Source organism: Malus sylvestris, chromosome 10 (assembly GCF_916048215.2).
Source record: "Malus sylvestris chromosome 10, drMalSylv7.2, whole genome shotgun sequence".
Classification (NCBI taxonomy): domain Eukaryota; kingdom Viridiplantae; phylum Streptophyta; class Magnoliopsida; order Rosales; family Rosaceae; genus Malus; species Malus sylvestris.
The window spans coordinates 7,691,374-7,717,045 of NC_062269.1; the positions used below are offsets into that span (position 1 = coordinate 7,691,374).

Consider the following 25,672-nt stretch of genomic DNA (forward strand, 5'->3'; position numbering starts at 1 on the left):
TATTGAGCAGCAATGGAATCACCTTTGGTAAGATTACGAATGCAAGATCAAAGCTTATGGATGTGAGATTGAGAAGCCGTGGCAAGTTTTGATTCCAATTTTGCCCAGAGTTCATGAGCTGAATTCACACCAACTATATATGGAATTAGGGATTCAAAGAGTGTTGAGTTGATCTAGATGAGAGTATTTTGATCATTCTCATACCAAGAAACATATGCAGGATTGATGATGCGATTTCCCAAAGAATCAAGAAGAAATTAAGGTGGAGCCGCCATAGATAATCGATGAGACTTGTAAGGTTGTAACGACGAAAAATTGGAGCAAATAGACCACTCTAGGTCAAGTAATTGGTTGTGGTGAGCTTGATTGGAACCATGGATCCAATGTTCTAGATCGTGATTGAGGCATAGATTGAAGAATTAGGGTTTGGAGGTGTAGAAAGAAGAGGATGAACAGGAGAAGTCAATTTCGATGAAGGAGATGCAGAAGTTGCCATTGCCAGAGATTGGTGACTGAAGATTGAAGAACATGATCACGATCAAAGAAATGATGAAGAAATCAGAAAAGAAATTTGCAAAAAGAAGCGAGAGATTTGGGATCAAGGAAAGAGAAGTCGTGAGACAAAAAGGCATGTGATACCATATTAGATAAAATATGATTTCATTTCATGAAAGAATAATGTTACACTTCGAGTATTTATACACAAGTACCTTGTAACTACTAAGGGAAAAAGAATATAACAAACTAACAGATTCCTTAACCACTAAGTAATATATATAGATGTTGTAGTTACAATATTGCTCTTTATAGTCAAAACACATTTTAGATGTTTTATTGTGTGGGTCCTAGTAATGCACCAATCATAAATCATGAAAATTAGTTTTTATTTATTTGTTTTGAAGATTGGGTCCTACAAATATTAATTGCATAAGAAAAAACATATTGATTGGAGCACAAGAAAAATTGAAGTTGCCACATAAGTCTTTAAATTTACATTTGACATTTTTTTGACGTTGACAAGCATGGCACCTATGTCCTTCACTCTCTATGAGAGTTCTCTTGGCGGTAACAATTCGAGGCAAAAGGAAACCCATGACTCTATATTCTCAAGAGGGCAAAAGAAGAAGCAAAAGATTTCAAAGAACTTGGAAAACAGAGGAAGTTTGAGCTTATTAGGAAGGGAAGATTACCTGTGTTGTTCAGGATGAACTCTGACCATATGTTTATATAGACGAAAGAGAGTGCAGAAGATCCATAGGTAGGTATAGTGATTGGTGAAGAGGCACTGAGACGGGAAACAATGAGGGACACACTAGCGTGTGAGCTCTATCCTGTCGATCTCAACAAGCTGTGGAGGTGTTTTCTTTTATTTTGGCAATCTAGAAGATTCCATGAGACAGTAACCAACAAATTGTACTGATTTAATGTTCGAGCACCATTTGAAGCTAAATATCAGTGGACCTGAAATAGGAAATATTTAATTGCCTACCGGACTCTTGAAAGAACAATTTGCAGGAAAAAGTTGATTAATCAGGTGAGGCAATGTTCCTGGGCTGGCTGAGAGTTTTACGTACGTAAAGTGATTCATATTGGACATGCAGTAGGTACATACTGCCGCTAACTTGTCATAGTACGTCTGAAATTGTAAGATTGATGCCATCAAAAGAATGCTAATCTGGTTCTGTTAAGTAATCGTGGACAAATGCGTCTGAAAATCCTGTATTGAAAGGAAGTCTCAAGGGGATTTTCCTATCCACACATCTCTAAAATTTCAAATACATTTTGTGGTTTGCAGGTAGTCATAAAATTGGTAGGGCACAAGGTCCACCAACAAGTATATAGACTCAACTGCTACCAAATTTTTAGACTGCGACGGAAGACACGGCCATGTGACCCTTCAATGCTTATGTCTCTTGTCAATTCAAACACAATTTGCTGCCATATACAACTTTTCCATATAAATGTTTCCAAGTCTATTAAGACCTGTATGTTAAGTATTACCTACTATAAGGGCTGATCCATTTAGTTGTGAACTTTGAAAGACTTTATTTGGAAAATTTCAAAAAAAATTCTACGACAATCCCAGTGTTTTTTATCTGAAAGTTGCACTGACACGGTGAAAACATTTTACCCAGTCATAGGATTAAATTATCGGATAAAAGGCAAATTGTGTAGAAATTCCCCATATTATTTGTGTCTAGCACATATATCTGGTAACTTTATTTGAGTGGAAGCCCAACACTAATACTTGAGGCACCACAGATTTATATGAAGTACAAAGTATAACTAATTGAAAGTCATTTCTTGAGAAAATCTGTTGTCATTGATAATTTAATTATATAATAGATTACATTGTATAATTATTTTTTAAGGCACCAAAGCTAGAAGTATAATTAAAATATCAAGACAAAAAAACTGGATCAAGATATAAATTTATTTCATATTCCAATATATTTTGCTCAAGAGCAGCGGAGCAGTTTACATTTAATTGACTTAGAGCAGCCAACATAAAACCAATTGGGTTAATTTAAATTCCCATGTCAGATACTCTGAACGGCGCCTGTGGAAAAGTTTTGAGTCATCGTTTTTGGAAAGTTGGGTTTTGTTGATTATATCTTGAATGAGTATCTTCGTTTGTCTGCTTCATTAATTTTCTGACTTTCTTCTCAGATCACAGCTGGCTGCTTCAGTATTACTGATGGCTTCACCTCAACACTGGATGTGAGTTGATTCAGTGGATGATTGACCATAGCCTCTCCTTCATCGTAGCTCAGTGAGTTCCAAAGTGAGGATCCTTCTGGACATGAAAGTGGATCGCATATTCACTTCTTTAGTGTTCACTCACACACTTAAACGGGAAGTGAGATGAAGGAAAGTGTATTCGCTGCAAGGTATTGTGATACCACCCATGGGATGATCATATCCAAATTCCTCTTCAGCTTGACTCAACAAATCTTGGAACAAAGGATCATTCAAGTATGATATTGGAATCACAAACCGCTTCTTCTGTCTCTCCCCAGCATACACAGCAAAATAGCCTTTTGGGATATCTACGGTCTTTGAAGCTGTCTGTTTTGAATTAGATAGAGACCGGACGAGACTTCTCTTGGCGCTAACAATTCCAGGCAACCGGAAACCCATGGATTTATGTTCTCAAGGGGATAAAAAGAACTAGAAAAGGAATTGGAAGGACTTGGAAAAAAGAGAATGCTTTGATTCTTAGGAAGGTGGAGACTTGAGTTGCTAATGCCATTGTGAACTTGATCACGTGTATATATAGATGAAAGGGTATGCGAAAAACTCATATGGTACATGAAATTATTGGTCAAGAGGCGCTGCAAAAACAAACGATGAGGGAAACTAGCTTATACCAAATCACATGGTCTTGTCTTGCTGCTCACCTAACTCCTAACGTAACTCCTACTCCGACAGATTTTTCTGACAGATTGTTGTGTGGAAGCAGCATTCCCTACCTCCTCCGGATAACAGGCAACACAAGGACCACTAGGTGTGAATTTTGTTCCAGTGGAGTTATTTACGCCTGTTAGATAAGAGGCATTTTGCTTCAGACATGCCTGGTAATCACTAATCACGAATTACTTTTCTGGATTAGGCCTCCTAACAACTGGATAACCCTTTGTTGCATCCACATGTTCTCGAATAAACAATTGCTTGCACACTGGTTGTTAAACCAGTGGACCATATTAACAAAGAGAAAGAAAAGAATAGCTTGTGAAAAACTAGAGAAAGAAAGAAGCTACAGAGAATGATGAACTCTTCAATATATGTTTTTGGGAGATGAAAGATCAACCCAAATGCCTTACACATTTCGTTTATGTAGAGAAAACTAACAGTTACAAAAGTACAATACTACCCTTCTCATATTCTTTATCTTTCTAACAACCCAATCCTACTTAACAACCTTACAACTGTCTAACCAACTATTTCAACTGTATAACCAACTAACCAACTACTATGGTTATTACTCCCCCCTCAAACTAAGCATGGAGCAACCGAGCTTAGTTTGCTGAACAATCGGTGACAATCCCAAACCAAGAAACCAGCAATGCTTCAAGAAAACAGGACTATGTAATCCCTTGGTGAATACATCAGCAACCTGATCATCTGTTGGAATATAATGAACACTGATGTCACCTTTTTGGACCTTTTCTCTAACAAAATGGTAATCTGTATCAAGGTGTTTGATTTTAGAATGAAACACCGGATTAGAACTTAAGGCAAGGGCTGACAGATTATCACAGTGAAGAGCAGGAGGACGAGGAAGAAACTGATGAATATCTTTGAACACAAATCGAATCCATGACACATCAGCTGCACAGAGTGCCAAAGCTTTGTACTCAGCTTCAGTAGAACTTCGGGATACTGTAGATTGCTTCTTGGATTGCCATGAAACAGGATTAGAGCCAATATAGACCACAAAACCTGAAAGTGATCGTCGAGTAGTAATGTCTGCAGCCCAATCAGAGTCTGAATAGGCATTGATGTGGAAATTGTCACTTTTAGTATAACATAAACCATAGCTGATGGTTCCCTGAATATAGCGGAGGATTCTTTTGACCAGATGAAAATGGGCATCAGTTGGTGCTGTCATAAATTGACACACCATATTCACTGAATAAGCAAGATCAGGCCTTGTGAAAGTCAAATACTGAAGGGCACCAACACTTCGATATTGACTTGGATCAGATAACAATGTACCTTCCCCAGCAAGAATCTGTGTGTGTGGCTTGAAAGGAGTAGATGTGGGCTTACAAGACTCCATGCCTACCTTTTTCAACAAATCTGCGGCATACTTGGATTGGTTAATAAACAGTGACCCATCATCATTGTAATGAATATGCAAACCCAAGAAATAGCTTAAACGCCCCATATCTTTAAGATCAAACACTGCTGCCAAGTTGTTGATTATGCCTTGTACCTTTATGGAATTGGAACCAGTAAGGATGATATCATCCACATACAACAGCAACAAAATAATATCTTCATTATCAGTCTTGACAAATAGACTTGAATCAGAAAAAGAAGGTGTAAACCCAAGGGCTGGAAGATAGCTTGTAAACTTAGAATTCCAAGCCCTAGGAGCCTGTTTTAAACCATAGAGAGATTTCACTAATTTGCAAACATGAGTTGGATTCTCCTGATCAACAAAACCTTGGGGTTGCTGCATATAAACCTCTTCTTCTAACTCACCATGTAAAAAAGCATTTTTAACGTCCAATTGGCGCAAAGACCAACCAAACTGAGCAGCAAGTGCAAGTATAATCCTGACTGTAGTATGTCTAACAACAGGACTAAAAGTTTCAGAGTAGTCAAGACCATGTTCTTGTGTAAAGCCCTGGGCAACCAATCGGGCTTTGAATCTGGAAATAGACCCATCTGGATTCTTCTTGATCTTATAAACCCACTTACTACCAACTATCATTCGATGTGATGGAGGTGGAACTAAAATCCAAGTTCCCTGAGCTTTGAGAGCATCAAATTCCTCCTGCATAGCAATCTGCCATTCTTTCTTACTGGCAGCACCTTTGAAAGTTTTGGTTCTTCATGATCAGAGACATGAGCCAGAAATGAGAAACCAGCATGACATGGATGTAAACATTGATTATCAGAACTACCATCCAATAGTTGTAAGGAAGACAACTCAAGTAGGAAGGCCAGATAGTTAGAATAACTTTGTCTTGGGATTGCACCTGTTTGTAACCGAGTCTGCATCCCATGAGAACGTATCGGAACATTATCTGATGCACCAGATGAAGAGGAAGCATCAAAAGGTAGAACTACCTGTAACTATGCAGGATCAATGACAGGAAGCAAGGGAAGTGTATCATTGTGAGAGGAAAGAGGAAAGCCTGGTGTTGATGTTGATTCAATTGCCTGAGAATCCGAGACAACTGCAGTATCATTGTGGGAGATAAATGGAGACTGATGTCGATTTACATTTACCTCAGCTGAACTAGAATCTTGTGCAAGCACCTGAGACTCATGCATTGGACTATTGACATGCTCTCTGTGATATAAAGGAACCGGTATAATCACTGGTGTACATCTCTGTGATTCATGACTTTGTACCCCACCTGACTGAACTGCCTTAGGTAATTTCCCAGGAAAACATGATTCATCAAACACAACATGTCGAGATATAATACACTTCCGAGTTTGCATATTAAAACAGATAACTCTTTTATACCCCATAGAATAGCCCAAAAATATACACATAGCAGATCTGGCTTGCAATTTATTTGCTGCATATGGTCTTAACCAAGGAAACACAGCTGATCCGAAAATCTTGAGTGAGTGTACATCAGGGATTTTCCTATATAGCAGTTGATAAGGCGAGGACAAAGAAAGAATCTTACATGGCATTCTGTTAATCAAGAAGACAGAGTGTGCACATGCAAAATACCAAAACTCAGAAGTTAAACCAGCAGCATTGAGAAGTGTGATTGCAGTTTCAACTATATGGCGATGTTTCCTTTCTGCCACTCCATTCTGTTGTGGAGTGTATGGACAAGAAATGAATGAACTTATACCCTTGCTAGCTAGAAAATCAGTAAAAGCTTTACTAACATACTCTCCTCCACCATCTGTTTGCAAACCTTTGATGTGCACCCCAAACTGAGTAAGGACAAAATTATAAAATCTCACAAAGATTTGAAATACATCTGATTTATTACTCATCGGAAAAATCCACACATATCTGGTATATTCATCAATTAGAGTTACATAGTACCTATAACCTTCTAAGGACTTCACAGGAAAAGGACCCCAAACATCCGAGTGTATTTTCTCAAATGGAGAAGTACAAGTAACTGATCTAATTGGAAATGGAGTTCTAGACATTTTCCCCTGAATACAAGACACACAAACACTAGACTTACTATCTCTATCAGCCACAATATTCGACTTTTGTAACATTCAACTCATGATTTCAGGAGTAGGATGCCCTAATCTCTGATGCCATGTATCACATTTGATAGCTTTACCCACATAAGCAACTGGACTACTTGTAATCGACTGTACTCCTCTCTGCCTTTGCACAACCGGAATCTGGAACAATTCTTCAGGCTTACTCTTTCCTTGATACACTATTTCCCTTGTCTTCTTGTCCTGCACAAAGAATTCAGATTCATCACATATAAACCAGCTCTTATTGTCAGCACAGAGTTGTTTCACAGATAAAAGACTTCGCGCAATATGTGGAACATGTAATACTTTGTTGAGAATAAGAGAGTGATTGTTAGTTTGTAAAGTAGTTGACCCAATATTTTGGATTGATAGATCAGTACCATTGCCAATGGTGATTTTGTCAGTACCCTCAAAAGGTGTGACATGATTCAAGGAATTAACATCAGCTATCATATGATGAGATGCACCGGAATCAACAATCCAGGCATCTTGAGGAACAAATGGTGTGGTTTGTTGAGCCTGCATTGCAAACAATGATGAGGGTGGAAGCTGCCCTTGATATGAATAATTGCTTCGTTGATAACAATCAAGTGTTGAATGTTCTCTCTTGCCACAGATTTGGCATTCAACAACATAGTTTGAAGTAGAAGCATTGATGTTCCTCTGATAACAATTGGCTGCAGTATGCCCCTTTTTGTTACAAATTTGACATTCTATCACAGCATTTGTCCTTGTAGAAGTACTCCCAGACCAAGAATTATTACCATTTGGCCGTGAGTTGCTTGAACCATATCCTCGTCCCGTGAAAGTGTTATTATTCCTGTAATTATTGCCTCTGTATTGACCCTCATGTGATGCTCGAGGCCCAAATTGAGCTCCCACATTAAGCTGTGCAGCATGAGTATTTGGATCACTAGGATGACCAATAAAACCATATCCATACGACTCACCAGGATACATAAGAGATTGTGATAGTGGAAGATATCATGCTGGATACTGTGAAGGAATACGATAGACAGGATATTGAAATGGTGGTAAAGGCAAAGACTGATGTACTGCAGTTTGGGGACCCTGAGAAGTAGAACCATATGGCACCGCAGTAATTGTTCCCGCAGTACTGGCAGGAATATGATTATGAGCCTGAGAATTTGAAGATGAAGCGGAACTTGAACCAGTGCTTAAACTCGAACATTGAACATATAACGCAGACAAATTCTGAGACAAAGCATTAATCTCTCCTTCAATCTCCCTTTCTGCCCCCAATAGTTGTGCTCGAAATTCTTTTAAGGAAATAGATGACTCTCTGGCCAAAATGACTGTACGAATAGTCCCATATTCCTTTGGCAACCCAGCAAGCCCAGCAATTATTACGTCATTGTCAAATACAGATTCACCTGCAGCAGTGAGTTGATCCCTAATACCTTTCAACTTCAAGAGATACTTATCAATTGTATCATATCCTTTTTTAATGGTATGTAACTCAGTTTTGAGATGGTTAACCCTAGACTTAGAAACAGATGCATATCTATCAACCAAATTGACCCACGCCTCATGAGCAGTCCTACACCCAAGAACATACTCCATCGCATCATCAGTTAAAGTGGCAAGAAGTAAACTAAGCAACGTCATATCTGTAGACTCCCAATCCATAAACGCCTCAGTAATCTCCTTTGTAACCCCAGCTTCTGGATTAACCACATACTTTGATGGACACACAGTTGTGCCATCGAAATGACCAAACAATTTATACCCCCTCAAAACAAACTGAAATTGAAATGCCCATTTGGCAAAATTATCATCTCTTAGTTTGATAGTAAGCATACCCAGGATTCCATCGACTTTAAAAGTTGGACTACCCATGATTATCTTCAAGCAATAACAACTAATTACCAATTGAGATTATGCACAGAGACTGACACTCTGAGAAGAAAGACTAACACTTTCTTGAACACACAACTTCTTGACTTAGAAGGAATGACACCTTCTTGAATGCATGAAAGAATGACACTTCCAGCAAAAACAATGCTTTCTAATTATCGCAGCAAATCAACATATACAAATCAACAAAAGAACCCAACTCTATCAAATCATTACTCTGCTTAAACTGAAGAAGCTAAAAATTCAGAAACCACCTGAACCGAAATCGAAAAGAAAACCAATCTTGCTCCAATCGCACACCAATGAAGCAACGAACAGCCACCAAACCGAACCCCCAATGAAGCAACGAACAGCAGCAGAGCACACCAGGATCACAATCGGTGACTAACGCACACCGGCTCTGATACCATATTAACAAAGATAAAGAAAAGAATAGCTTGTGAAAAACTAGAGAAAGAAAGAAGCTACAGAGAATGATGAACTCTTCAATATATGTTTTTGGGAGATGAAAGATCAACCCAAATGCCTTACACATTTCGTTTATGTAGAGAAAACTAACAGTTACAAAAGTACAATACTACCCTTCTCATATTCTTTATCTTTCTAACAACCCAATCCTACTTAACAACCTTACAACTGTCTAACCAACTATTTCAACTGTATAACCAACTAACCAACTACTATGGTTATTAGACCAACAGTAGTGCATCATATGCCCTATCAAACAAAAATTTGTGGATAAATTGCGTTTCTTTGTAAACAAATTTTAATAAATGCTAATTGACAAACAAGAATGTGTGGTGCTATGAAAATCTGGCATATAGGGCCTAATGTATAAGAAGGGATGTGGCTTCGTCGATTCATCAACGAGTAAACGAAATTAGATCTCATCTTGTTTTGACTCTATGTGATCTAACCAGAAAACCGTATTATTGGAACACTAGAGGGAAGGAACACTGATGATTCAATTTTAGATGGTCAAGCACTTTCAACTCATTCTAAGAAACTAAAGGAAAAATCTGCTATCATACTAAGTAGATTGAACTCTCTTGGTTTAGCAACTCCATTAACATGACACACCCCGACCCCGATATCACCAAATATCAGGATAGGCATATGCTGGCCGACACCCGAGGGTGACGAAGCCATTTTAAACATGCATACAAATAAAATACTTAATTAGAAAAAAATATGTCAATGTGGAAACATGTTCAAAGTATACAACTAATCAAGAATAATGTGAAAAAAAAAACTATAAAAAGATATGAACAAAAGAATGGATCCTACACAGAGAAGACTTGAAGATACCTATGCGTAAGTGCCCTGACGCCAGGATTGGATGCCTCAATTCTAACGCCCGAAGGGGGCGCAAAACAAAGGGTGAGTGAACCAAAGTTTATAATACTAATACTAATGATAAGAAAACCATTTTATTTCTGAACATATTAATCCTCTGTTTTGAAAACACATATAGAACTATATAATAGGTTTTCTAAAAACCCTAGCATGCCATGAAAAACATTCGTAAATCACATCAATGAGGTAATCAACTAGGGATATCATAGTTACCCAAAGGCATAACCATCACCCGAAGGTGAAGCTGTACGACTCTAGTTTACGCCAGAGAAGACACATATATATAGTGTGTCCATCACCCAAAGGTGAAGCTGTACAACACTGGGTTACGCCAGTGAAGAAATAATGGGTCCATTACCCGAAGGTGAAGCTGTACGACTCTGGGTTACGCTAGAGAAGAAACATATACATATAACATAACACACCGACACTAGCTGTGGCTAGTGAAGCTAGGAGTATGTCATAAATATCCTCGACTATGTCCTATGGCCATAGACATCTACAGACTCAGTTGTGTGTATGTGCTGTATGATAACCCATTAGATAAGCACCGAAAACGTATCTCAAAAATCTCATATCAAATCCGGATCTTAAAAGCTCAAAACATCAATTCATAAATCCAAATTAAATCATATTCATAAATCCATAGAATTCCATATACGAAAATCCAATAATTCATAGCCTTTAGTAAAACGTAAATTCGATAAATCATCAATATTTCGTAAAAGCAATTTAAATAAATCATAAATTCTCCGTAAACCATAACTATAGAAATCAGTAAAACATAATATAAAACATACTCAATTATTGAAATATGAAATGCATGCAAGCCTAATATTTTATAAAAACTTGTAATTTGAGAAGGGGTCCACTCACAGTATTTCATTGCAGGGGAGCTGCTCGAATTAGGGAGGACGGGGTCACTTCCACTCAATGCACCTATACACAAAAAGAGACCATTTAATAAAACTCTACTAAAATGATAAAATTTGCGAAAACTAACAGCGGATTCAGATTCGGCACGTCGAAAAAACTAAGGAAGGACCTCAGGTTCCCCTACGCGTCGCCACGGAGCAGCAGCCCGTGGCCCATCGCACATGCTGCCACGCACCGGGCTGGGTTGCCAAAAAATTCGTCGTCATCGCAGTGGACGGCAATGGAGGCGCGTGTGCTCCACGCACCAGCCATAACAACTTTCTACGTGCACCTATGCACCGACCATGGAAACTAGAATTAGGTCCAGGTCGAATCTGGGCTTTGGGTTGTTGGGTTGGGCTGAGTTAAGGTTAATAAGACAAGGGTTTAGGTTACATGGCCCAAAGGTTTAGGCCGGTTATTGGATCAGGTTTTTAGGTTGCGGGTCAGGTCGACCCAGTTAGGCTCACGGGTCGCACAGCCCCCGCCAGACCTAACAAAGGAGAAAGCCAGATTTGCCTTTCCTTGGCCAGAAAACTTCGACGATTCTAATTAGTTCCAAATTTCAACCATTTTTCACACTCTTCCTACCAAAATGAAGCTTAAGAGAAGAGGAAGAGAAATATGCCAGCACGAGGTTCTACTGTGGCAGGAGTTGGCCGGAAAACTTCTTAAAAGCCGTAGGAAAACTAGGGGAGTTTTCCTCATTCGTTGAATCTGTGTCCAACCTCATCAAATCAGAAATTTAACGTCTTGCTTCTAAATCACGAAGGAATAACGGCAAAGGTGAACGTAGGCTTACCTTGATTGGAACTATGAGATCTCGTCGGAAAATACGGGGAACAGTGCAGCAACATTGTACAGTGAGAAAGATAGAAGAGGAGGAGCCTCAACCGGTCTGGGGTCGCTATGGGGAGGTCCCAAGGGTAATGGGGTCGTCGGAGAGTGAGCCATGGTGGTGGAGGTCACAGTGGTGTGTGGGTGTTGCTCGGAGAGAATGATAAGAGGGAGGGAAAGTTCGAGAGAGTCCTAGAGACTGTGGGGGGAAAGACATGGGGAAGAAGGGGAAATGGGGTGTGGACCCCACAGCCACAAAAATTATAAAATAATAAAATATACAACCTTAATATCTAGAATAGTGAATTGACTACTTTGCCCCTCGACTTTGTAATTCTATTAAATGTTCATCGTAACTCCAATTTCGATTCTGCTTGTACCCATGTGTTCGTAACAACAAGTACTACAAGGATACATCAAGGAAACGGATCTTACATGACACGACAAAGCAGTCAACAAAAGTCAACGTTTTTGCCTCGAAGGGCATTTTCGTAAATTCACACTTTAAATTATAAAAACCGAAATATTTGGGGACAAATCATTACTGAAGATATATTGATAACAACCTACTAAACAACTTCCGCCAAAATGGTAAACAATCCTTGTTACGGAAGTTGTTTTAGCAGGTTATTATCAATATATCTTCTGTAACAATCCTTACATTTTTAGATTCACTGATCATACAAAACAACTTCCGCCACAAGGATTGTGTTCTACGAGAGATTTTAAAAAAATAAAATAAAAAATAAAAAAAGATCTACCAAAACACATGGGTTTGTACGAATTCCTGCTCGCATAACTCATCCTTAGAGAGATTTCTAATGAACATGACCAAACTCAATCCCTATATACACATGAGAACTTAATTTTTTGAATACTATTGGTATTAGAAAATGTATTTTCATTTACTTCACTCAATAATATTACATTTGAGTATATATATACATGTAAGACAAGCCTAACAAATTGTCCTAACAAATACTAACAGTTACTCACTGTCCTAGTAAACTGTAACAATTACTTAGTCTCTAAGTTTTATCTCTTGAAGAGATATTTACACTTTCATCCTTAATATCCCCCCTCAAACGAAAATGAGGTAGCCGAAGAGAGAGTTTGTGTCTGAGAAGTGTAAATCTGGATTTGGACAAAGGCTTGGTACAAATATCAGCAACCTGATCTTGTGAACACACAAATTGGACAGCAACTTGGTTGGCTAACACTTTCTCCCGTATGTAATGATAATCTATTTCGACATGCTTTGTGCGAGCATGAAAAATAGGATTCTTTGCCAGAGAAATGGCAGAGATATTATCACACCACAGCTGAGGAATACAAGGAAGAGAATAGACAATATCATCTAAAAGTTTAGAAATCCAGGACAGTTCTACGGAAGTATGAGCAAGAGACCTGTATTTAGCTTCAGTGGATGATCTTGCCACTGTTGGTTGCTTTTTAGCACTCTAGCTGATAATAGAACTGCCAAGAAAAATACAGAAGCCACCAGTTGATCGCCTGTCTAAAGGGCAACCTGCCCAATCAGCATCAGAGAATGCTTGAATGTCCAAAGGAGCTGAAGTTTTAGAAAACCATAACCCCATATCAATAGTACCTTTTAAGTACCTAAGGATTCTTTTGACAGCTTGAAGATGAGAGACTCGAGGACTATGCATGTATTAACAAACCAGATTAACAGCAAAGCTCAAATCGGGGCGAGTCCAGGTGAGATACTATAATGCACCTACCAAAAACCTGTATTCAGTAAGATTGTTAAGAAGTGGAGAGTCATGATCAAGCTTGTTTGTACTCAGGGGTGTTGCACAAGGTTTTGCTCCATCCATATGAGACTTTTGTAGAAGATTAAGAATGTATTTGGTTTGATTAATAAAGATCCCAGATGATGACCTTTTGACTTCAATACCTAAGAAATAATGCAAAGGACCAAGGTCTTTAACAGGGAACAAACTGCTTAATTTTGTGATCACTGTTTGACATGTTGCAGAAGAGGGTCCAGTGACTAAAATGTCATCCACATAGACTAGTACAAAGACCAAATGTGGATCCTTTTTAATGAACAAGGAATGATCATTTTGGGAACCAGTAAACCCCAAGGAAACCAGAGCACCGTGCAATTTGTCATACCAAGCGCGAGGAGCTTGTTTCAAACCATAGAGAGACTTGTGAAGGTGACAAAAATGATTTAGCTTGGTTGCATCCTCAAAGCCAGGAGGTTGTTGCATAAACACAGATTCTGTAAGTCTACTATGCAAAAAAGCATTGCTAACATCAAGTTGGTTGAGAAACCAATCAAATTGACAAGCAAGAGTGAGAAGTATGTGGATGGTAACTGGTTTGGCCACTGGATTAAAGGTCTCAGAATAGTCCAAGCCCTCTTGTTGATTGTAGCCTTTAGCAACTAATCGGGCCTTGTATCTGTCAATAGACCCATCTGGTTTTCTTTTTATTCTGAATACCCACTTTCAGCCTACAATATTTTGAGATGATATGGAGGGGACTAAAGACCATGTACCTGTGCTGAGAAGAGCATTGTATTCTTCTTGCATTACTTTGCGCCAGTGAGGATGTTTTGATGATTACAGGTAGGTGTGAGGAGTATAATCAGAAAATACATGAGCTGAAAGTGGATGCTTTGTGACTGTGAATGCCCTGGGTTTGAATATCCTAGACTTGGACCGTGTTTGCATGAGGTGATGATTAGATGAAGGTAAGGGAGGTGGTAAGGGTGGATTAGGAGGTGAGAAAACTTGTAACTCTGTGGAGAGGGAAGGAGGTTGCTGAGATCTGGATAAGGCTAAAGGTGTAGGGGAGGGTGGTGGTATAGCAGGAATGGATAAAAAAGAATGAGGGGAAATGGAAGTGGTAAATGTGAGAGAGGATGGGATTTGTTGAGAAGGAGAGGGATGATATGTGGTAGGAGCAGGGACTAAAGGATGTTGAAAGGGGAACCTAGTTTCATCAAATAGAACATGCTGAGATATGTAGATTCTCTTGGTCATAGGGTCAAGACATTTATATCCTTTATGATGCAAACTATAACCCAAGAAAACACATAACTTGCTCTGGGATGTAGCTTTGAAGGAGAATATGGTTGTAACCAAGGGAAGCAAGCACATCCAAACACTCGAAGAGTACTATAATTGGGAAATTTGTGAAATAATAACTCCCAAGGTGAAGATTTGTATGCAATAGGTAATCGATTGATTTGATAAATTGCAGTTGCAAATGCATCAACCCAATAGAAATGAGGAACACTAGAAGCTGCCAACAAAGTCCTTGCAGTTTCAACTAAGTGTCTATGTTTCCTTTCTGCACACCCATTCTGCTCAAGTGTATGAGGACAACTGAGTTAATGTTGAATGCCATTATCAACGAAAAACTGAGAGAAAGAAGTACTCATGAATTCACCTCCAGCATCAGATCTTAGAGCAATGAGTTTAGTACACAGAGAGTTTTCAACAAGATTCTTGAATTGAACAAACACAGAGAAGACCTCAGATTTGTATTTCAAATGGAAAAACCAAGTGTACTTGGTGTAATCATCCAAAAAAAGTACATAGTATCGAGAACCATTAAGAGAAGACACAGGTGCTGGCCCTCAAACATCTGTGTGAACAAGTTCTAGAGGTTTACTCGTAGTGCAAGAAGTAGATACAAAAGGAAGTCTAGAACACTTGCCTAATGCACAATCTGAGCAAAAAGATTTATTTCTACTATTTGAAATTGAGATACAAGAGTTTGCAACCAATTTATGCAAAATCTTCACAGAGGGGTGGCCCAACCGTTGATGCCACACGTTATTGGAAGCTTTAACAGTTGCAGTCAAAGCCTTGGGATGCACATCAGGAGATGAAGAGGGATGAAAAGGATAGAAACCTTCGCTGACAGGACCTTTAAAAAGCGTCATCCCCGAAGAAAGATCCTTCACAGTGAAGTGAAAAGGATAAAGATGCATTGAGCACCAGTTGTCAATCAAAAATTTGTTTGCAGAAAGTAGATTGTGCTTAAGATCAGGAACATGAAGCACATTTTGTAATTGAAAATTATAATGTGCAGTAGGCAAAAGAGAAGAGCCAGAATGAGATATGGATAAACCTTTTCCATCGCCAATATAAACTTGTTCAGGTCCGGTATAGGCTTCTGGATTCTGAAGATTGCCATAAGAGTTGGTCATGTGAGATGTAGCCCCTGAGTCTACAATCCAAGTAGGAGCAGAAGTAGAAGTGTTCGCCACCATTGTAGAGGGAGAGGATTTTACACCATAATTTGCATTCATGCGATGAGGACAGTCCCAAGCTTCATGATCAAATTGTCGACAGATTTGACAAGGAACTTTCTTGCCAGAAAATTGAAAATTGTGTCAACCTCCACGATTATTAGTATGGTTTTGCCTCTGATTGGTGCGATATGAATTCTGCCGTTGATTGTTATTGTTGCTTGAACGAAAGTTGCCTCGATTGTAAGAGTAATTCCTTGAATTTCGATCCACACCACAGCTGTTACTTGTGGAATTGGAGAAATTCTGAGCAGTGAATGCTTGAGGCGGTGTAGGCAGAATACCAGCGGATGATGAATAAGCCTGAAAAGGTGTCGCAGATGACAATTTCTTACGACTATTGAGTTGAATTTCTTTGCTGATCAATAGGCCATAAAGTTCATCAATCGTTGTAGATCCAAGGCGAAATTGTATCGCATCAACAAACGAATCAAATTCAGGAGGCAGGCCATGCAAAGTGACAGAGATTAGATCAGAATCATCAACCGGTGCGCCGGCACTGGCAAGTGCATCAGTAATTTCTTCAATTTTCTGGAGATATTGAGCAGTCGTGGATTCACCTTTGGAAAGATTACGAAGGCAAGATCGGAGCTCATGAATATGCGACTGAGAGGCGGTGGCAAGACGTGATTCCAATTTAGCCCAAAGCTCATGAGCAGAGGTAACACCAACGGTGTAGGGAATGAGAGACTCCGAGAGTGTTGAATTTAACCAGATGAGAATGTTCTGATCATTCTCGAACCAAGTCACAAAGTCTGGATTCAATGTCGTAGTACGATTTTCAGAGGCATCAAGAAGAAATTTAGGTGGTGCCGCCATGGATCCATCGATCAAACCAGTGAGATTATACCGACGGAAGATCAAAGCAAAAAGAGCACTCCATGTCAGATAATTCGTAGTAATGAGCTTAATCGGGACCAGAGATCCAATATTCTGAATCGTGATTGATGTAATTGCAGAAGAGGCGGAGGAATTTGGGCTTAGAGTCACCGGAGAAGAGCGATGAGAATCTGCATCAGAGGACGGAGATGCACCAGTCGCCATGGCTAGGGCTTGAAGGTTAGTAATTAGAAAGAAGACAAATCGGGGAAGAAGATCAGAGCGGGAAGCGAAACAGTTGGGATCGAAAAAGAAAGGCGGTCGTTAGACCAAAAAAGGCGGTGATACCATATTAGAAAATGTATTTTCATTTACTTCACTCAATAATATTACATTTGAGTATATATATATACATGTAAGACAAGCCTAACAAATTGTCCTAACAAATACTAACAGTTACTCACTGTCCTAGTAAACTGTAACAATTACTTAGTCTCTAAGTTTTATCTCTTGAAGAGATATTTACACTTTCATCCTTAATAATTGGAACATGCAGTAGGTAATACGTACAATATGTACATAGGGCTGGTCTAGAGATTTTTTAGGCCCGGGGTGACGTCAAAAAATGTGCCCTCACTTTATATAAGAAAATTATTTGTTTTCACACGTAAGACATCGATAAAATTATACTTAGAAAATCACTTCAAACTTAATAATTTAGAAACACGGAAAAAATAATTTATTTTGTATTGTGAGAAGGAAACAAAAAAACTCCAAGTTTACAAGTAGATAGATATATGAGTTATGTTTTCCATCTGAACTTTTAAAGTGTTTTTGCATAAATCGTGAGGTGTTTTTTCTTATTTACTAACATTGTCAACATGGGATTAAAAAAATAATGATATTTTTGAATCTTTAATTGATATGTACAAGTAATAAATGGGTACAAAATTAAGCATTTTTAGGACAAGTCATATGATTTGCAAATTTGGTCTAAAAACTTGGTCAACGCATTACTCTTTGTTGAATATTAGACTTGAATTGGAACAAATGTTTAAAAATAACAACCCACATAGCTACTAGCTACTAATTAAAAATAAATTAACAACCAAACAAAAATTCGTAAAAATTGAAAAGAATAAACATGCACTTAGCATTTAGAACTTAGAACCTCTGGTTAATTTTAAACAACAAAAACTATCGATTCTAATTAAACTTCTTGATTATTTAGCCAAATTTTATATATTTATACTCTTATGAAAAGAAATTTGTGAAAATTGAAAGTTAATAAGCACACATGGTGTTTTGAATCCAAGACATCCTCATTAATTTCAAACAACAAAACAACTTGTTCTAGTTAAATTTCTTTGTCATTGAACCGCATCTTATAAATTTATACTCTTATGAAAACATATATAAATATATCTGTGGATGCAAATTTCTTCCTCCTTGATCTTGGACAAAATTGCACCTACAAAATAAATAACACCTTTGGTTATGGCCACAAGCCTCACGCGCCCACGATGAATGGGGGGGCTTTGGCCGAAGAACCTCCGATGCCAAAGTTAGAATTTAGAGAGAAATAGTGTTTAGAGAATTTTGGGATTTTTGCAAGAGTATTCGAATTCGTTTTTTGGTGAGAATGGGATCCCATTTATAGGGATCAAAGGTGGCCGGCCATAGCTAGGGTTTTTGGCTTGAATTTGGTTTAATTAGCCCATTTATTTGACTAATTAAACCAAAGGGGAATGTTTTTTGTGGTTATGAAAATGTTATAATGAATAATTAAATAATTGGCTTAAAAAGGGAAAAAAGGAGTAAGGAAAAGGTGGAAAAAATAAAGGAAATGGCCGGCCCCTTTTATGGAGGAGGATAACCGGCCATTAGGGTAGGTTTTTTGGTTTAATTGCTAATTTAATGGACAAATTAATGAGTTAATTAGGTAATAATCCCATTAATTTGTTAATTATCTCAATTTATGTGGAATAATTGGTAGGTTATGAAGTAACTACCTAAAATGTGGATGGATGAGATAACTATGAATTTGTTACCTTCCTTTGGGCACTTTTGACTTGGTTTAGGGATGATTGTCTGTTGCTCGCGCGTAAGAATCCCAGTATGCCTCAAGGGTATTTTTGTCCTCTTTTACCCAAGAATCCACGTGTCGCCTTGTGATTATTTTTGGCTCCACAAATGCCCCTACACCTGTTGGACTGCTCGCAAGAAAGGGCAGCAGGTGTAGAAGTCTTCTTGCTTTAGGAAACTTAAGACTGCTTCCTATTTTGATGTTGATTCTCTCTTTAATAGGAAATTAGATCCTTCTAGGAAAGGGAACTAAATTTCTCTCAAAGTCTATTTAAGTCCACCTTAAGTGGGTTATTAAATCAACTTTGGAGAGCGATTTATTATACCCTACAAGAGAGAGATAGCTTAGAGGATATTTGTTCCCCCTCCTCTAGCAATCTTTTACATCTTGCCCGTGCAAAGGACCGTCTTTCGTTGCTTTCTTCGTCTTCTTCGTGCTGCACTGAGGTAAGAAAAAAAATTAATTTTCCTTGTCTTCTTCTCGGATGGTGCTACCGCGGGGCAACCGTCGAGGTGGTGCGGCACGTCGGCTGACATGGGCCAGGAGTCGGCTCAGCATGGGCTGATGAGGTATTATGGCAGGGACCACTGCTTTAAGCTGCTCGACTTGGCTAGAACCAAGGGCAGCTTGTGTGGTTGGGGTCGCAGATTATGGCTTTGGGGCGCAGTACTAGGCGAGTCACATGGCTCATGTCCTTTTAGGCTTTTGGACATGACGCGAGCTAGGCCGTTGATTGAGAGAAATGAAGAGATTGCGGGCCTCATGGGCTGCTAGAATGTTGGGCATGCATGCCTCCTGCCTGCTGGAATGCTGGGTTGAGCTCCCCTGCTGAGTACCATGAATGTCGTTGGCTGCTTAGTCCTCTTCGCTGAGAGAAATGTGGGCTGCTCCCGAAAAAAAAGGTGAATAGGATCAAGGCAGATGCATTGGCTCATCCAATCACTGTTGTGGATCTTGCTGCAAGTGTAGGTGGGAAAATGGATCTTCCATGCCTGCTCAAGAGATGCCGGTTGAGAAAAAACCAAAGACTTCATTCGTTCGCGCGGGTTCGCCGACTGCCTCCAGGCTTGTGATTGACTTGACTTTTTCCAAGGGGATGAAAAATGAGGCTGCTAGATCTGAGCATGTGGCGCCTGCCATGTCAAGAATGGCTAGTACGATTACTGATAGGATTGTTCGGCATAAAGGTTCTGTCATGCCCCTAGTGTTGAATTTTGTACCAAGACGTCTGTTGGGAGCAAAGTCCGGTTCACCTTTGGAGAGGCTTGCTATTATGAAGAGCGATAAGGTGGACTTTGCTGCTAAAGTGGTGCCAATGCCCATTCCTTATGCTGCTGAGACTGATTCGCCTGCTGGGAATGGGGAGACTGCTCGCGTAGACAGCTGTGAGAAATCCACTAAGCCTGCTTCTGGATGGGCTGCTGAGATCTATGTGCTTTTGAAACCAGATCTCTTGAAAACATGGACACTTGTGCCAAGTTTGTTGATGGAGTCAGAAAGGTGTTTGCCCAAGCTCGTTTGCGAAGTATACGACCCAATTATAGAAGGACTGCTTTGCTTGCTATGATGCAGATATAGCAAGGCTGCTAAGGAGATGGGAAATACTATAGCAGATTCTGAGCTTGTTGCTTTGAAGGGGTCTCATATGTCTGCCCCCACTCCTTTGCAGCTTGAGACCGCTCGCTAAAAGATCGTTGACTTGAAGACTAGGCTTGACGCGATCTAAGTTAAGCATGAAAGTGTAGAGAAAGAGATTGGATGTTACATACCTCAGATTCAAGATCTTGAGTTTGCAGTTTCTGAGCTTTGTTTCACTGCTTATGCAAAGGATGAAAAGTTGATTGCTGCTTATAATCAAGTGATCCACTTCAAGAGAATCGTCGATAGGCTTGAACCCCAAGTGTTGGAACTTTAAGGTGTACTGAAGATCAACGAAAGTCATAAGAAGGAAATGGATGAGCTGCAGAGCATCCATGTTGGTCTGCTCGAGGAAGATGAGCAGCTGAAAGGTGAAAAAGCTAGGCTCGGGGTTTCGAGACCTTCTCTATTTCTCCGGAAGACTTACTTGATTTTACTTTTGAGGCTTCCATTGGTGAAGTAGTTGAAGAAGTTAGTGCCCAGGCTGAGGCAGCCGAGGGTGAAGCGCCGGATGATACAGCTGTTAAGAGCATTGCGGCTGCTGAAGGTGTGGTGACCGAGTAGTCGTGGGATGTCCAAGCTGCTATAGTCTTCTAGGTAGCCTTTAGGATTTTATTTGTTTCTTCTTGTAACTCTTGTTTTGCTTGAACTCCTTCGGCCTTTGCTAGTTGTTTATAAACATATTTTCCTTCGCTTTTCTTCATCTTCGCTTCTTTTATTCATGCCCTAACCTTTAAACTTGATAGACCAGTGGGTGTTGGTGTAGAACTTTGCAAAGTTGTTAGCCACAGGGTTAGCAGCCGGATGCCTTACTTACAGAAGCAGACAAGTCCACGTAACCACTAGGCTGTTAACCTTGACTTTCTCCAATTCCGTAGGTTGCGTAGCAAGTATCACAACATTTTAGGACTTGGTGTAGGTTGTTCCGCGCTTGGCAGAGGTGAAGCTTATCGACTACGTAGCATGTCGGCAGTGGATAAAACTTCGTATATGCGTGCTAGCTTGTTTAACCTTTCACAAGAATGTGTGGTTGTATAAGTCTAGTGCGGCTTTACTGCTCGAAGGGCAAGCCGTAGGTAGTCTTCTGGAATCCATAGGCTACCTTAGTGCACTCGGTAGCAGCTTTAGGATTCCAGGGCAGCCGTCCATCGGATGTACTGCGTAATGTGCCATCTCCGTCTCTAGGGCCCGATTCCCCACGGATTAGGCCAAGAGACCCAAAATCCTTCAGTTAGCTAAGCCTTGAAAAAGACCATTGCGGCTACTTCTTGGAATCCCGACGCAAGCCATCGTGCATCTAGTTATACTAGGGCAGCCCGGCTCATCCACGTCTGGATATTCAGAGTGTAGAGTTTATCCTCCCGTTCTTGGAGAGTTGACCCATGTGGGTGTCGGGGAATTGGTTTACCCTCTCGCGTTGGAGAGCAATTAGTTTACCCTCTCGCACTGGAGAGCATGGTTGGTCCATCGGGGGGCGCAATTCCTGCGGTAAGCCCCTAAGAAGGGCGCGGTCTTCTTTTGAAGTGCAGGAGTGATCAGTTGTGGTAAGCATACAGCCAAGCCAAGTTGTGATTACTTCTAAATTCCTTATTGAAAAATGAGTTAAACGAACGAGAACTTAAATGTAAGGTAAAAACTTCATAACAACTGGATAATCCTCGGTTGGTGAGGTAGTGCCCGTCGAGCTGCTTGAGTCTTCGGGCTTTGATGTAGCGAGAGGTCACACATGGTACTTCCTCATATTGTAGGTGTTCCACTGTTTTTCGATCTTGTTGTCGTTTTATGATGGCAATGGTGTAATTGTTCTTGCCACCTACTCTGCTGATCTTGTACGGACTTTCCCAGATGAGGTCCATATTTTTTTAGCCTTTTCTGCTGGCAGTGATGAAGGTTTTTCTTATGACCAGATCTCCAGTGCTCAGCTGCCTTTGGGGCGTTGTTGGGCCGAGTTGTTGCGTTCGTCAGAAAACTTTGCATCTGCCAGGGTCTACGCCTTTATCGTCGCCGGTTTGGATTCGACAGAATAGTGCATCATGATGATGACTGCTTGTGTTTGAAGGTAAAACTTAAGCTTTTGGGTTACAACAATTATCGCCAAAGTTAGCTTTTGAATTTTTAATAGCATCGAGGAAAGCTTTTGAACTGTAGAATACAGGTAGTCGGGCCCCCATCTCTTCTCGCATGATGGTAGAGCTTATTGCTACTTTAGATACTGTCAAACATGCGAATAAGTCCTCCGCTGCTTCTAGGGAGGTGATGTCGGGTACTTCTTCAAGTCCTTGAATGTGTATTAGCGAGCCTCATCCCAAAGTGCATGCTTCTCTGCCAAAGTAAAAGAGTCTGCCAAAGTTAGATCTTCTTTCATGATCAATTTTTTGAATAGCGGGTGGTCTGCTGGAAGTCCTTTTTGGAAGGCTGCTCTAGCTATCGAGTCGTTGCATCCGACTATTTTTGCCTTCTCTACTTTGAACCTCCTCACATAGTCGCGAAACAACTCCTTTGGGTTCTTCTTGACGTCGAACAAATAGTCAGACTTCTTTTTGATCGAGCGATAAGATGAATATTCTTTGGTGAAAACCAAAGAAAGTTCACAAAAATTTCTGATGGATTGTGGCGGCAGGGTGTAGAACCAATCTTGCGCCTCGCCCTGTAGAGTGGTGGCGAATATCTTGCACATGAGATCATCGTTGTTTCAATAAAGGATCATTGCGCTTCGGTAGCCCTTTAAGTGTCTCTCCGGGTCTTTATCCCTTTTGAAAGATGTGAAATGTGGCATGCTGAACTCGCGTGGAGGCTTTACCTGCTCGATCTCATCCGTGAAGGGTGACCTGCTTATGTTGGTCATGTTCCGTCGTAATGCCTTGTCGGTGACCTCGTTGCGTTGGAAATCATGCAATCGCTTGGTCAATAGTCTCTCTACTTCTTCCTGAATTTGCCTTTGTTGGGGTAACGAAGCTCTCGGCTGCCCCCAGCCATGACTTGCTGGTCTAGGCTGCTCTTCCATGTGTTTTGCTCGTCTATGTCGCAGATGCAGTGCATGTGATGCGTTCCTAGCAGGCGAGCGAGTTCTTCGCAGGCTGCTGGTTGAACTTGAGTGGGATTGAGTGACTGCTTCTCTCCGTCCGTCGTGCTGCCTACTCTGATGTAAGGTGGAGGATGCTCTTTGTGGGCTTAGCCGCGAATGGACACTTTGCCCGAAAGGTTGCTCATGTTGACTATCGGAGTATGACCCCAATCGTGAATGTATGCTCATCTGTGTGCCTAGTCGAGAGTGCATGCTCATCCGCGCACTAAGACGGGAATGTACATTGCCCAAATGTTCGGCTCATGGCTGGTCGAGTGGCTGCTTGCCGGGACACTGCTGGAAAGGTCTATCTGCCCTTGTCCTACTTCGGGATACCTCGTCTGGGGCACGTTGGATCCCGATGCGTTGCAAAAGTTGATTCACCAAGGTCGCTCGTCAACTCTATGACTTGTCGAGATAAGTGTTGTTCACCATTTGCATTGGAAAAGCTTGGAAGGAATGCGCCTCCTTGGGCAGTGGAAGGGTGGTAGACTCCGGGCGCCAGATTTGAGTTGGGAAATGTCAAATCTGTGAAAAAATGTGGTGAGAATGCCCCCGGCTCAATGGTAGGTCCGGATGGTTGAGATAGTCTTGGGCCGACTTGGGCTGCTTGGAAAGCCACGAGAGAAGGCTGAGCCGTGAGAGTGGGCTGCTCGACTAGAGCTGGCTGGGCCACGGGAGTGGGCTGCTCGATTGGAGCTGGCTGGACCACGGGAGTGGGCTGCTCGTCGGAAGCAGGCTGGGTCACGAGAGTATGCTGCTTGGCAGGAGCAGGCTAGACCACGAGAGTAGGCTGCTCGTCGAGAGCAGGCTGGACCACGGGAGTAGGCTGCTCGTCGGGAGCAGGCTGGGTCACGAGAGCAGGCTGCTTGGTAGGAGCAAGCTGGGCCGCGAGAATAGGTTGCTTGGCGGGAGCAGGCTGGGCCACGGGAGTGAGCTGCTCGTCGGGAGCAGGCTGGGTCACGAGAGCAGGCTGCTTGGCAGGAGCAAGCTGGGCCGCGAGAGCAGGTTGCTTGGCGGGAGCAGGCTGGGCCGTAAGACCAGGTTGCTTGGCGGGAGCATGCTGCTTAGTATGTGATGCAAGCGAATGCGAGGCTTGGGCCCGGGCCCGTGCAAACTTGGATGGCACAACTTGGGCCGTGGCCTTGGTGTCGTGAGCCTTGGATGGCACGGCTCAAGCTGTGGTGAAGGCACCATGGACCTCGCCACGGGTGGCTACTGAGGTAGCCACCGTGGTGGTTCCCATGGTGGAAACTCGTGGTGGTGGTGCTGCTCCACTTATTGTCGCATTTAGCCTCACGGATCTCCGCAATCCCATTTCTTGAACAGTAGAATTTTCACTTGTGGAATTTTCTAAATTTCTAGCCATTATATTTTGCTTATATGTTTTATCAAAGAACCTTTGCAAGTAAAAATTCTAATAATAAGAACGTATGAAAAATATTCAAATGGACTAGAAAATAAAGAAAAAACCTTTTTGTGCGAGAGTCTTCTACGAGTATGGATTTCAACTCTCAATGAAAGCACCAATTTGTGGATGCAAATTTCTTCCTCCTTGATCTTGGACAAAATTGCACCTATAAAATAAATAACACATTTAGTTATGGCCACAAGCCTCACGCGCCCACGATGAATGGGGGGGCTTTGGCCGAAGAACCTCCGATGCCAAAGTTAGAATTTAGAGAGAAATAGTGTTTAGAGAATTTTGGGATTTTTGCAAGAGTATTCGAATTCGTTTTTTGGTGAGAATGGGATCCCATTTATAGGGATCAAAGGTGGCCGGCCATAGCTAGGGTTTTTGGCTTGAATTTGGTTTAATTAGCCCATTTATTTGACTAATTAAACCAAAGGGGAATGTTTT

The 25,672-nt window shown here is 40.8% G+C and overlaps 1 protein-coding gene across 1 annotated transcript; it reads right to left on the minus strand.

Moving 5' to 3' along the window:
- Positions 1-2,416: 2,416 nt before the first annotated feature.
- LOC126584924 (auxin-induced protein 15A-like) lies at positions 2,417-3,656 on the minus strand. The gene has a single exon (XM_050249297.1). It carries the CDS (start codon positions 3,139-3,141, stop codon positions 2,842-2,844), a length of 300 nt encoding a protein of 99 aa, XP_050105254.1. The 5' UTR covers positions 3,142-3,656; the 3' UTR covers positions 2,417-2,841.
- Positions 3,657-25,672: the final 22,016 nt, after the last annotated feature.